We start from the raw sequence: 15,169 nt of genomic DNA, 5'->3' as shown, positions 1-15,169 counted from the left end.
ACTCCGTGATAAACGCCGTCCAATAAAGGGATTTAGCAATTCCGGTAAGGCCATGTTGATTTGATTATATGGATGACATCCGCGCGCGCATGAATTTTCGGCCGTTTCCAAAAAAAAAAAAAGTTTTCAACCATACTGTAAATCGTACAAAACAGTTGCAAAATGAGCAAAAATATACCATATATAAGTTACCAAAAAAATTAATAAAAACTATACCAATGTCGTAGAATGCCAACATCAAACGAAAAAAGACGAAATTGTAAAGAAATGAACTTGAAGACTAGATTATTCGCCAAACCATATTCTGTGCCATTTGCTCAACCCTCATGACCACGTAGATTTCATAATGAAAAGAACTTTTTTTTTTATTCGCACGCGCGCATCAGTTTTGGGGCTCCCGGAGGATGTCATCCATATAATCAAATCAACATGGCCTAACCGATGATCATTTCTGATGATGCATCTGCAAAACGGCTCACGGTGTTCGCTCAACTGTGCGTCCGCGTTAACCACAAAACGCTGTTTGTGATTGAGAATGCATTGGAAATGATATCATGCACATTCGAAGACATGTCAAACTCTACTATTGGATAAATTACGGAGATCTATCCATGGGTAGACTTTGATTTGTCTTTGAATATTGTTTACTTGGATGTCTAACCTTCATAAACGTAATATCACGTATACAAATATATGTTCTTTGATTGCAAAGAAACCCGTTGACATAGTTGTTATTAGAGATAAATAAGTAAAATCAACAGTTTGGTTAATTGACATTTAGGTTTTACGTTTTGATGGTTGCAAAAGACGAATTACATAATTAGGTATAATCCATCCTTGTTTTATTAAATTCACAGGTAAACCGACTGCAACAGGTAGACTGTAGGGAGAATTTGGTGTAATTATTCAAGTAATCAATCCAATACGTCCATTACTTTTAAGTTTACCGAAGGAAACATATTGTTTTTGCTCTGTTTCTTCTTCCCCTTCCTCTCCAAACAAATAAGGTCAATGGCCTGAACCAGACATCCGTCACCATGGTAACATCATGTTGCAATTTATAGAAAGAGGGATTTAAACTCCTGTCACCATATATATGAACGTTAACGTGTTTGAGTGAAAATTAACAGAACAGACGTGCGATGGTGAACATTATGCTTTTGCTTTGAAAATGTAACCTCTCTAGTTGTAGGATCCTTTGTATCAGACTATAGGTTTTGCCATGAGGTAAGGTTGATAAATGTACCAGTGTCGAGCAGGAAAAATGATTCGACCACAGATCGCTCAAGAAGAACATAATCCACTGGTAAGTCAAGGAGATTTGTGCCGGCTTACGTTCTATCCTCTTGGGGCCACTGTGAGGTCTTACAGTATTAGCTATAATTTTACATCTCTGGCCAAGGTTCAAATCACTATAGCCATGTTGATTTGATAATATGGATGACATCCTCTGGGAACCCAAAAACTGATCGAGCGTGCAAAGAAAAAATCGTTTGGCAAAAATAGTTGCCTTCATTATGAAATCTACGTGGTCATGAAGGTTGAACAAATGGCAGAATATGGTATGGTGAATAATAAACTCTTCATTTTCATTTCTTCACATTTTCTTCTTTTCCTTTGGAGTGGATTTTGGTATTCTACGACATTAGTACCGTTATCATTTTTTTTCAATTTACGACATATATTTGCTCATTTTGCAGATTCTTTGAATGATTTACAATAATATGGCCGAGAACGTTTTTCTTGGAAAATTCATGCCCGCGTGGATGTCATCCATATAATCAAATAAACATGGCCTTAAGTTAAGAACGTCGACAGGCCTCCCTGATCATGATTTGTTTTTGTTCCGTCGCAGGTCATGTTCAGAAAAAACCTTCCCGTCGCACTATTTATCTTGTTAAGGTGGTGATGATGGTTACGTTTTGGCAATGTGGAAACTTCGTGCTCTGGCAGCGAAAGGTTTTTCCCCAGAGCAAAACCACTGTCCAACGAAAGCAAACTGTTATAGACTTCTAGTGTCTGTGTCTATTTCCAGGCATGTGGGTCCGCCTTGCTGGCGCTAGTTTGTTCAGCTAGTCTTCAAGATGAAAAATCGTAAGGATTGTTAGTGTAGTTTGTTTGAGCCATTATTTATACGCCTGGCATAGCCTCTTTGGGGCTATTTCAAACACTTCAAGTATGAAATCATAAAAATGACAAAGTGTTCCACGAAATGACAGTGAATGTCAATATAAGATAGATTTCTTCATCCAGAATCTTTTTGTTTTGCCGCTCTGAAATTGTATGGATGACTTTAAAGTCAGTCTAAGCTATGATAATATTGACGTTTTGAGTAGTTGAGCAGCATTATCGGGGCGAGAAAAATAAGATAAAAGCTACGGAACAGGAGGTGCACTTTAAGGAATGAATGATGGCGTCTCTCAGACTACTTTGCAGCTCTTCCAGACGTCTTCTATATAAAAGGTGCCAGTTCTGTTTTGACCCCAATCATATCTTCTGAGTGATTCGCAGCCACTAAACATGTATGCAGCCACTAAGGATGGGGTTTAACGTATTGAAGTCTGCGTATTGGATTAGGCTACTCTGCTTGGGTCGACATAAAACTCGCAAAAATTGAATCATGTTGAATACGAACATTCTTCAAGGCCCCCTAGGTCCTTATTTTGCTTCAATTATGAAATGATGACAAAAAGAAGTGTTAAGAAATGGCAGTAAATTTATGCCAATATCAGATTTTCTCGTCTAGAATTATTATTTTCTTGTTTTGGCGACCTGAAATGTCATTGGATGTCTTTATATTTGCATCAAGTAGTATATGCATACGGTGATCAGTCAAAGCACAATCTATATTTTCCTTCTCTTGAATTTATTAGAAAGTGCTGCTCGGAACAGAACACAGAATACGTTATACTCGCAATAATCATATGTCTTCAATACTATACTTTATATACTGCAATAGTTGTCTATTTGGCAAGCAGTCATCCTAGTTTACAAAATGTACTTACTTAACAAATAGACAAACACATCGACAACTTCTGTACGGAAAAAACTGTAACCCTGTGTTGTTGAAACCTGTTAATGTCGCGCATAAATAATGTACTTCACATCGACTCTCCAAGCAGAGGTTTGGGCTTTCGTGTACTAGTATTTAGGCTTTCGGAGAAAGCCCTGTAAAAGCATAAAAACACACCAAAAATAAGCCAAAGCTCAAACCTCTGCTTGGAGAATACTTTACATAAGCGAGGACAATATATAACGATATAAATGACGAAAATCAAAATTCAAACGTTTTCTATTTGGTAGGTGTTATATAAAGAACTCTGACTGAAGAGTGACACGTGGATTACGTCACATTTTCCCCAATCCTTGGTTCGTCCGAAAGATTGAGTCGCTGGGAAGGCGGGAAAGGTTGTTGCCCTGCTTATATATTGTCTGCAAAACAGGCCGGCGGCGTTTGGTTCCACATGCCTTGTGACCTGGCCTATACATCAAAATTAGTCTGACAGAATGTCGCAGTAACAGATCTTATCAACAATAGGAGCAGCGATGTGTTGTGTGCATGCATGATTTGTTTGATGATTTTTATGACTATGATGATTATTTTATGACTATGATGATTTTTATGATTTTTGAAGGTTATTACGATTATGGTGAGTTTCATTAGGACTGTTTATGGTTATTCTGATTTATGATTATTATCATGTTTTATTGGTATTATTATCTTTTTTATGTTTTTATTGTAATGATTCGAAGATCCATTCTTTGCTCTTTGAAATTGCCATCTTTTTGACAAGGAATGATTGATTCCCTAACAATCATTCTTTTGAACGTCTAATTTTCTTCTCAACCTGGAGTTCCAACTGTAATCCTAAGAAAAAAATGCAAATCTAGTTGAACTACGTGATTGCCCGTATGACATACGGTCCTAATCCATGGGCTACTACAAATGCCAACGGTTAAATCCCGACGCAGTCAAATACTCTACATTCGTTTATTTCTTCTGGGCCTTTAATGGCGATAGAAGGTTTCGCGACGTTTAGAATTTCGCGGTTGCGACAGTATTGTAGTACAGTAGCAACAAAATAGCATTCACGATAGTTAAACCTCCGCGAACATTTCAAGATTTACAGTAAGGTTGTAGTAGTAGCAGCAACAGTAACAGCAGTAGAAGTAGTAATATTGGCAGTAGGTATGTATAAGTAGTAGGAGTAATAGTAATAGTAGTAGTAGTAGTAGTAGTAGTAGTAGTAGTAGTAGTAGTAGTAGTAGTAGGAGTAGTAGGAGTAGTAGTAGTAGTAGTAGTAGAAGTAGTAGTAGTAGTAGAAGTAGAAGTAGAAGTAGAAGTAGTAGTAGTAGGTAGTAGTCAGTAGAAGAATGGTGTATATCTCTAAAACGACATCCCAGTTGCGGCAGTAGGGTCGAATTGTCAGGCTTGTTTACATTATAAGGGAGCACATTGCATTATCACTAGCACTAAGCATTACTAAGCGTAAGTACGCTTTGCCTGCACCCACCACTTACGTGTACCTGCAGACTTAAACGCATCAGTTATTACCAGATGTACAGTAAATGTCACCTGGGTCCGATTTCAAATGTAACCGTATGACGATATTGCGGTTATCAAAACACACGTAACCATGGTTACCGATGGGCAACCTACGTCATTGTGACGTCAGATATTAAGATCACTGGGAAAATGCATGTATTAACAGAATAACCGAGAAATACACCACAATGAATACAAAACAAAAAAAATAAACTATGCTCTAATCTCTGAGAAAATCATACGCACTAATTAACACTAATTAACTACTCTAATTAACAAAAACGAGCATTCTTGTAAGACGTACTGCGCCTGCGCGAAAAGGAAACCCGGATGTTTTGACGGTTTTCTTTTGATGTTTGGTTAAGGTTTTCATATAATTTCCGACACAACGTTTAAAAACTACACACCATTTGAGAACTATAGACCGGATGTCACCCTTAAATACTGTACACGGATATGACATTAAAAGACACCGTTCTGCCGAAGTGCTATGCAGAATACATAAAGGGTTCGCTCAGGTGGAATACGTTACGTGCTACACATTAGACTAGAAAGGCGGCAAAACATCGTATTTGAAATCATATCCGTACACATGTGATATAGATATGGCAAACAAAGGATAATGACTTGATGAAGTGTAGTTTACACAACAAAACAGGCGGCGAAATTGTTTTGACGCGTTTTTGGCAAGTATATTAAACCAAGATGTCTCTGATTGAACGGGTGAATTTTTCTGCTTTGTATTCTGGAGATATTGAGCGGAATGACAACATACATCAGAGGTGGCTGTTGAGTGATCAGTATTCACGGTGTGAATGTATATATAGACATGGCTTCTCCATATCAGTGGTTTGTTTGGTCAAAAACAGTGTCCTAACAATAGCAGCCTTAGGACTGAAATATTACATCAAGTTAAAATCGCATCGTAGTACAACTTAAACAGTAATTTTAGCCGTTAAAATAGAAATTTTAAACATTGTATCAAAATATATTAATATTCAAATATATGAATATTTTTGTATATCATGTAAAGTCATTAAGGCCACACCAAGTAAATTTTATGGATGACGTCCTTTGGAGACCCTAAATCTAATGCGAGAGGGCGAAAAAAAAACAAGAAGGGCCCTAAAAAACAAGATGCCTAGATTAGAAATATACTAAGAGACGACAAATGTTAGGACACAAAATGAATGAGGTGACAGTGTAGCAAGCAAGAAGTCTTTTCTTCTTCATCAAAACAGCAATAAATCAGGTGGAACAGTGGACAGTGAAAAATTTTCTGTTATTGACAGGATGGTCCTGTCAATAGACACTTTCTTCGCGTTGCGGGTTTCATGTCAATCTGACGATTTGCGACACTGTCGTGACTCTTTGGTCATAGTTACAGGAAGCAAAATTTCTTGTTTTTTTTTCTAGGAAGAGGCCAAAATCAATGCGCGCGAGGACGTCATCCATAAAATTTACTTGGTGTGGCCTAATATAAAATATCCTCATCATTTCCGGGTACACTGCATTGATTATTAAGAACACTAAAATATAACTGAAGTCTTTACAGTTCTATGAAAATCCCACGTAGAAAATCCAGCACAACTGACAATGCTACGTGTATAGCAGGCGGATCATGAAAGGTAGAGCATTGTTCACATTTGCCGGATATACACCTGAAGCAAAGATAGATTACACAGAAAAGAAGATAACACATGAACGATACACCAATTGCTTTCATCAGGCCAGCTTACTTAACTGCACGTCGTGCTTAGCTGAGGGTTCAGTGACTTTTATAAAGCATTTAAAATTAGCACTTCTACCTGTTGCACCACTATGTAACGACCGGGCATTGTACTGGGTGAAACCATTTTCTTGAAGGGGTTCTTTGTTGTGTACATATTTTCTTATCAGCAGCCAGGTATGTGTCAAGATGCATGCAGAATTCCTTGCAGAACTAATTGATTGGGACTTGAGTCTGTAACATTTTGGGGGGATTCAGAAATAGGAGGAAACACCAGGGAAATTTGATCCGTTTCTCAAGGTCGTTGCTGTCATATTTATCGCTCTCGCACTTAGCTTACCTGTGTTAAGCCCCGCCCACTGCTGACAGTGTTTACAATGACAGTATCATGTGACGTGGGGCCTGGTTGGCCCCTGCACGCAAGTCTCCACGTCCCTAAGAATCCCACCTCTTTTACCTTCAAAATACGTATATATTGAGACACAGCTTGCAGTAGAGGTTGTATCAGAGAGTGTGGCTCCTCCCCGTTCATGTTTAAGAGGGCTATGCTCTGTCAGCGGATTGGCTGTGCGGCGGCGGCCGGCGCGGTGTACATGTAGGTGTGCTGCTAACGCAGTACAGCGCGCTTGCCTCTCGCACACTCTCGCCAGACCGGGGGAGAACACAGCTCCTAAGTGAGCTGTCACGTCTCGTTTTCCCCGATGGCTGGGACTGCCGCTGTCCGCCCGGGCAGCCTGCTACTCCTCCTGGTGCTGTACACCGCTCCCAAGCCACTAGCAGGTGAGTACAGTACCTGAGCGCCCGGCGGCGTGCTTCTTACAAGGGGGAGGGTGAGCTGTGCAAAGAAAGAGCAACAGGTTGGCGCTCTTCGCGTCTTGAGTTATACCGTGCGTGCGGCGGGGGACACTCTCGGTGTTACAAGATAGTCTGCCGCATGCGAATCAAGTCTCCCCGCCGGTGTAACCTATCATATACCGGCGTGTTGTGTTAACTACATTCACACGTAGCCAGACAGGTTAACGACATGCATGATATAGACTGCACAACTGACCTATTTTACGATAGGGATCTATTGTTACATAGATAGTATGCAAGGATTGAAGCTTTATTGGATGGGTATGACACTTTGAACACACAATTTAACCGCCTCTGCAGTAGCCGAATCGTTAACTTAGAGCTACCGGCAACAGCAATGCAAGCCCAAGCATGAGGTATTCTCACACAAACGTACTGCATGCACAAACATTTGATGCGAGGACAGACCGTTTTATTTGTATCCCATATGTGTTGCGGCGTCAGGACGCATTATGCTGGTCGATAATTTACTGTCTCTTTGTTCTTTCCTCTAACTCTTGAGGACCTGGTGGTCTTCTATACACGTTGAACCTCTTATTTTCTCACCGCGCGTAGCTAGGAGCCACTTACGTAAAGGTCGAATCTCTTTCTAGGGACACAGCAATTTACTTTTGTAGCAATGTACTTTTGATTGGAACATTTTATTAAAATAAAGACAAACATAGATTGTAGCAATGCTCACTTTTTATGTTAGCTTATGGATCATCTAACAACAGAGAATTTTTGAAAATGTTAATGTTTTTGCCATTAAGACTTGTTGCATATTGCTGTCCAGCAGATGGGCTAAATGCACATGTGACCATATGTGGTCTAGAGGATAAAACATAGGGTATAGGACACTGAAATACTAAATACTAACTCTGAATACTAAAACTCCATGCACTAAAACACTACTGTATACTGTTGTTGATCTACTGTTAATCACGGTTTCTTCTCTCTTCTTGAAACACATGGAGACATAACTACATACTTTGTGAACTATATGTTCATTCTTGCATGACATGAGGTATGTGAAAGTGTCCTGCTGTGTTCTGACATTTTCTTGCATCTTTTGTTTAATTGTAATGTCTCGAAGAATAGCGATTGGCGTTTATTTTCATATAGGGTATAACCAAGTAAAGAAACGTGTCTTGTTTTTAACATAGAAATGATCAGAGTGGCACAGATAGGGTTTGTAGTGCACAAGGTTTCTTCCCTCGCTGAGACGAGTTTAATGAAAAATTTTAATGGGTCAAAGATCACGAGACTTATCGCTTGTCTTGAAGTGGACATGTACAACCGCTTGGTGCACGTGAGAGCCCTAAGGCTAAACGGTGCAAAAATTGCTGGTCACGATATGCGTGCTGTGAAAACCCGAGCAAGTACATATAAGAGGCCGCTTACGATTCGTCCTATGTAGGTCGTCTGGCGATTTTAATATCGTAGGATTTTGACTGTGGACAAGGATCTAACTACCATTAACTATCTCAGATCGTCGTTGGCTGGGTCTGTCATAGCCTGGTTGTAAAATATTCTTCGACATTGAAATCGTACGGCGGTAAAGCTTTAAAAACAATGTTTATAGTTAGATGTTCAAGGGTTAGGTGTAAGAAGTCGTTCGGTGTGATGTAGTCATCTGCCGCCGCGCCGCGTACCTGCGAAGCTGGTGTGTTACGCCGAAGGGCGGTTATACCGGCTATACAGATACAGATACAGACGGCTTACGCCAAATGTGATTGCACCGTATAAGTAGCGAAGTAAAACTATATTCACCATGCTATAAGATATTCTTGTATCTGTACATAGCTCTAGAACTTTTGTTTAACGATAATGTGTGATTTTTTATCCATCTAATCGTGTCACAGATAAATGCCGACTCAACTACAGACTCCTCTAGTAAACTGACGAAAATTCTAATAGTGGATGCTACTAGCTTGAACTGAAATCTGACAGTTTTCAAAATCTATCCTGTTGCTTGAGCAACTGTTTTGTTGTGTATTAGTATTACCAGGATGGTTAACATTTACATTGTTTATGTGTTAAAGTGCTTTTTAAATGCTGCGGTCATGATTGTAACAAATGCAGGAGACACAAACATGCGATGATAGTAGCGCTCTAGGTAGTATATAGTATATATGGACAGAGGATTACAACAACAAGACCTTCCAGCTGCAATGGAAGATCGTACTGTGTGGCGTCGTGTCGTGCAGGAGCTTGCCCCGTCCCCCAGCCAGGGTGTCGACAGATGATGATGATGATATAGTATATAGTATATAGTATATAGTATATAGCCTATCATTGCTGATTCCATCTTCGTACATTGCTCTACAATCATATGCAGATCTCTTAAAATATCATGGATTCAGTAAACCGGCACGCGTGATTACAAGGAATAAGCTAAGGGTCTAGTTAGTACAATCCCAAACAAGCCGTCAGGGGCCCCAAAATCTAATTATTTCGAGTTTACATCAAGGCCTTATGACTAACCAGATATCAGGACAATCCATCAAAGCCTTCTCGAGTTATCGTGTTCACACACACACACACACACACACACACACTAGACACTAGACACAGAGGGAGGGAGGGGGCGAACACCACCAAAAACATCGGGACGGTGGATATTCATGTCACCCTTGCCCGTAAGAATCCTAAAGATAGCTCTAGCTTATTTTTTGTCTGAAGCCCACACACTGCAAATGACCTATTACACCTCTACCAGCTTCAGAATAAGCGAAAGCCAGAACCTAGCGTCTGATTCTACACCTAACGATTCAACCTATAACGCTCCGGGATGATAGATTGAGGCGCCTTTTGTCTATGCCGGCGTATTTCTTGGAAGACTTGTCATAGATATCTCGACTCTCAAGGTCGAACGCTTTCTACAAATCATAGACATTGGAATTAACTACAGAATCCTTAACTTTGTCTGTTTGAATCATTCTTTATTCATATGAGAAGCTTAAATCGACCTACAGGCCATTTTTCATTGAGGTCATGAGGGGAGAGGGAAGGCTCAAACAAAATATATAAAAAAGAAAAGTTTTATTGAAAGTTTAGAACCACACTCTCTAGTCTTTTCATCTACACATCTTGCAGTAAAAACAGTTACACCCAAAATCAAAAGCCTGTAGGGCACTGACATAAGCTGAGGTACAATTTTGAGTGTGCATTCTAACCGGCGATATCTCGAGCTCTCTAGATCTCTAGACATATCAACTAGAAAACACACACACACACAAAGAAAGTTTGACTTGAACTGGCGGTGACCCGTAGTTTTGCCCAGACATAACTTTTCGAACTTGCAGCACTCAGGCGAGGACGCTCCGATAGATAACGGCACGCAATTTCCGGACAAAGGGCAGACATGAGAGAGAGACTGCAGGCTACGAGACAGCTCGCTTATCTCGGAAAACATTGTGTGCAAACACCTGGCACTACTGCGGGCCATAACAACGTTAACCCAGAATATAGTATCACACACCATCACGTTCGTTCTTAGGATACTTTTCCACTGGATGCAGACGTCGACCGTTGGGCGACTAAAATTGGATTTCTCTGACTCTTGATTTTTCATAACTTGAATATGATACACGCTGCAAAGGATTAAAACACAGCAACGCACACAAAAATATTTACAAAATTCGTTCTATATGTGACGAAATTGGTTGAATGGTCTGTCAATATTTGGTCGCGGCCTCAGTGGAAATGGGGTGTTATTATTCCTTGTCACTGAGATTGTTGAGCAACTAGCTATTTTTGGATTAGTACGATCTATGACTTGAGAAATTTTTTATTTGCAAAATCATGCCCGGAGGCTTTGTTGCTTTTACAGAGTCAAAGATAGATTCAAAGATATTATCAAAGATATTATCCATGATGTTAGTATCCTAGTACGATTTTAAGACGCAAAAAAACACCCAAAGCTTACAAAATTCACTTCTTTATCAATGAAATTTGTTTGGTCGCTGAATCGTTGCCCAACAGTCGCTGCCAAAATGGCTAGAAGACCTAAGTAACGACCAGTATAGAGAATGGCATCCCGAGGGTACGTTGTCCATTATGTCAATGTGTGCCCTCGGCAGCTCGTTCTGTTTCTTGCCCCTCGCTAGCCTAATGTCTAGAAATAATGTGGAGCGATGTTACGACCACTTTGTCACAGAGTACGTGCGGGTATCTCGTTACCAACAATCTCCCGTGCCATCTGTTAAAGCCCCCTAACATCGCCACTTATCGTCCTTCTGCCATACGCATTTTCTTCCACACAGACATCTAAAGCCTGCTAAAGGCCAGCGCGATATTTTCCCCTCTCCCTGTAGGCAGCAGACCAATCAAAAGCGTTAACAGTGTTTCATATTCAGAAAAATGCTTACACAACCGATCCGCATGTTTTTGGAAGACATTCAGCTCCAGGCGCGTGGCTAGAAGCCGAACACTTTAAGCATTTCTTTTTGATCTTTCCCAGACTCATTTTGCCCTGAATGTGCAGGTAGTTGCATCACAATGTTTGAATGCTGAAGAGTTCAATTGTTTACATGTCCACTTTAAGATGTGGATCTGTGATACGTTCGTATAAATATTCTTCACATTACATCAAGGACTTAAAAATAATGTTGAAGACCTTACATTAGTTCATTAAGTATCAGGAGCCACTGTACGTAGAAAACAAGATAAAATGTTTCATGTCATACATTTTTTTATTGATTTTACCAGTAGATCACACTCCCAAGTTTTTTTTTTTCAGGTGTCCTTACATACAGCATTATAGAACAAGAAACGGTAATTAAGCTGGAAATATGTTTCAAAGAAAGAAAAAGAATGCAGGAAATATCTAGTCTATATTTCTGTATATAGAACAAGACACGGTAGTTAAGCTGGATATATATATGTTTCAAATAAAAGAATGCAGCAAATATATGTTTCAAATAAAAGAATGCAGGAAATATATATGTTTCAAATAAAAGAATGCAGGAAATATCTATTCTATATTTCTACCGCGACCGACGAATAATACATCAATAGAAACGCAGACACAACAAAATCTTTCACTAACTATAGTGAAGAAAGAGATTTCAATTGTTGTGCCATAAAAGTGGTATGTTATGCTACATTAATTGTTTTCAGATTTGCCGCTAATGAAGTTCAGAAAACCGTTGAAAAGATGCAGGAAAAACGGGGTGTTTTGATACAGTGACTCTATGCCCGGGCACGCGTGCAGTAGTAGTCCAATACACCATGTTTAAAATAATAAACGCTCAATTTCATGTCTTGCTCTGTTATCCCTCATTGAGGCATCCAATGTGATTTCATGGCAGCAAAACTGGAAATATTCTGACTAAGGCAATCGTTGTGATCAATACTGACATATACTGTTTCACATTGGCACATTCTAATCAGCATTTCATACTTTGGGTATTTAAAACTGAAAAAAAAAGCCCCAAGATGAGTCCTTTATTTTCTGGGTGGTACCCTAAAAATCAGCCAAGGGCCCTTCCAGTAACCATTTTCCGTCAGAATTTTGAAAATTTTTGCTCCATGAGGGTACATACACTGGGATATACTATGACTTCAACTCAGTATGTAGATAAGTGACTAGAATATTGGCTTTGAAAAATCGGGTTTTCAAGCACTAAAAAACTGTACTGGATGCCTTTAAACTTAACATCTTCAATGATCATATGCCTTATGTTCCTAGGTTTTAAAAAGACGAAGGTCAAGGTCTCTTGCCGGCCCCCTAGCAGCTTTCCTCGGTACCGTAGCGGAAGGTCCTGTGTGATATGCTAGCTACATATATGGTCTTGTCTCATTTGTTCTAACGACATAGGGGAGCTCGGGTGCAGCCTTTACTTTAATAGAATTGCCCTCCGCAGACAACATGATATTCTGCGATATTATCACATTTCGTCTACAGTCGGTATTTGCTTTCAGTCGAAATTTGCTTGTAATCACTGTACATGTATTTATGATGTCTCTGACCTTTAACGTTTTGTGGCTAGTGTAGTGTAGTGTAGTGTAGTTGTTATATTGTAGTGCTGTATATATTGTAGTTACTAAAGTAATTACTGTGTAGTTGTTATATTGCAGTAGCCTGGGTGCCATCCGAATTTGTAACGGCTAGGGACCGATTTTTTCGGGGTAGCCGTTACAAATTCGGATGGCACCCAGGCTAATATTGCAGTGTTGTATATGTTGTAGTTGTTTAGTAATGCATGACGGTGAAATTGTTATGTTATATTTATTATGATGTAATTTTAGTGCACAGGACTCCAGACGAGTAGTAAGGAACTGTTTTTTTTTACTGAGTTCCTGATAAACATAAACATAAACATAGGCTAAATAAGCATTGTGTAGATAGAAACAAATATTGTCATTTTCTTCCGTCGTCTTTTAGCTGCTGTCGAAGTGTAGATAATTTAGACAGTTTTCTTGGTTTTAGATACGGTAGTGACATTTAATACGTTGCACTTATAGTGGCCTAATTATGTGGAATTAAGGACTAACACCTGCGGCTGCACTTCTTTAGAATGAACTGTCTGCATTCATGACACGACCTGGAGAAAACGAGCACATGTGACAAACGTCACGATATCCGGGGTTTCAAATATCAGAGTCATCAACCAAGAATTGACGTGTGTGTAACTCGTTGCCACCAAGCACAGTTGGGGGCGTCCGAATTGTAACGGCTACCCCCCAAAAAAATCTTACAAATCGGATGGCACCCAGGCCACAGTTGGGGCATCATCGCTAGAAAGCTTTAAACAACTCCTACAATTAAATGTGCAAAGATTGTGTGTAACAAGTCGTTCGGTGTGATATAGCTAACTGCCGCGCGCTGCACCGCGTGCCTGCGAAACTGGTGTGTTACGCCTAAGGGCGGTTATACCGGATATTTCACGGTTTTAGTCGGATGTTTGGTCACAATGTTGCATCATAATTAAACCTGTTACAGACGATATCTTAATTTTGTTTGAAAAATGTCCTTTTCAGAGGCTAATGTGGGCTAATGTAGAGCTTGTAGCCTTTTTCCTTACTCACAGAGTTTCTACTTCATATTCTTCTTGCTAGTCCTCAGTAGATCTGTTATTCCAACATGATGACAACACATGATGAGGGCACACTCAAGTTTTTTCAACTTACTAGTATTTATGCCGCCACCAACAGAGAGGACAATACAGTACTCATAGTCACCTGAGTGAAGAGTGGAAAGTTGTGTGAAGTTCCTTTCCCAAAGGCACAAGATCGGCGGCATGGCAGGGTTCAAACCCGGGACCTCTTGGTTAATTCTGAGACGAACACTCTACTGTTACGCCACACGACCCCCACAGTAGATCTAAATTGTAGGGCACAAGATCGGCATGGCAGGGTTCCAACCCGGGACCTCTTGGTTAATTCTGAGACGAACACTCTACTGTTTCGCCACACGACCCCCACAGTAGATCTACATTGTCGGAATCCCTGACTTCCTCACGCCCTGGAAGCCGCTTCTTAGATCAACAGTACCCACCCAGGAAGTTAGACGAAATCTTGTCCCTTGAGGCCGCGGCTTGTGGAAACCAAGGAAACAGACGTGACGTCCGATGAAGTTTGGAAGCTAGCTTACCGTCACCCGGGCTACCTTAATCCAAACCTACGTGGGGCCGTGGCGTAACGGAAGAGTGTCCGACTCGGAACCAGGAGGTCCCGGGTTCGAACCCTGCCATGTCACCGATCTTGTGCCCTTGGGAAAAGCACTTTACACGGCAGCTAGCTTTATTACACCGAACGACTTGTCATACTCAATCTATGCACATCTAATTGCAGGAATTGTTTAAAGCTTTCTAGTGATGATGCATTTTCCTTTCAGCTCTTTCCATGCAGTGTCTTAAAAAGACAAAAATTAATGACTAGACACCGCACAGACATGCAGTAGATTCTAATCAAAGTCTCTATCTCGGCGTCGGCTTAAAAACCTTATATTAAAACTTCCTACTTTCAAACACAGCAATAACTAAGCTTACATAACACTTCTTCAATCCTCTATTTACCGATCCTTCTTAATTGCAACGTTGTAAGATGAATTA

General features: G+C 40.1%; 1 protein-coding gene across 1 annotated transcript in view; it reads left to right on the top strand.

Annotated features, from left to right (window-relative positions):
- The first annotated feature begins 6,693 nt into the window (after positions 1 to 6,693).
- Positions 6,694 to 15,169, top strand: part of LOC109477896 — a 29,265-nt gene continuing 20,789 nt past the window's right edge. The window contains exon 1 of the mRNA XM_019779356.1: positions 6,694 to 7,055. Within this exon, the coding sequence (XP_019634915.1) occupies positions 6,977 to 7,055 (79 nt within the window). The 5' untranslated portion in view covers positions 6,694 to 6,976. The remainder of the gene's footprint in view (positions 7,056 to 15,169) is intronic.

This window comes from Branchiostoma belcheri, unplaced genomic scaffold, assembly GCF_001625305.1.
Source record: "Branchiostoma belcheri isolate BF01 breed outbred unplaced genomic scaffold, Haploidv18h27 scaffold41, whole genome shotgun sequence".
Taxonomy (NCBI): Eukaryota; Metazoa; Chordata; class Leptocardii; order Amphioxiformes; family Branchiostomatidae; genus Branchiostoma; species Branchiostoma belcheri.
Note: the sequence above shows the minus strand (reverse complement) of the source record. Positions and strands in the feature narration are given on the sequence as shown.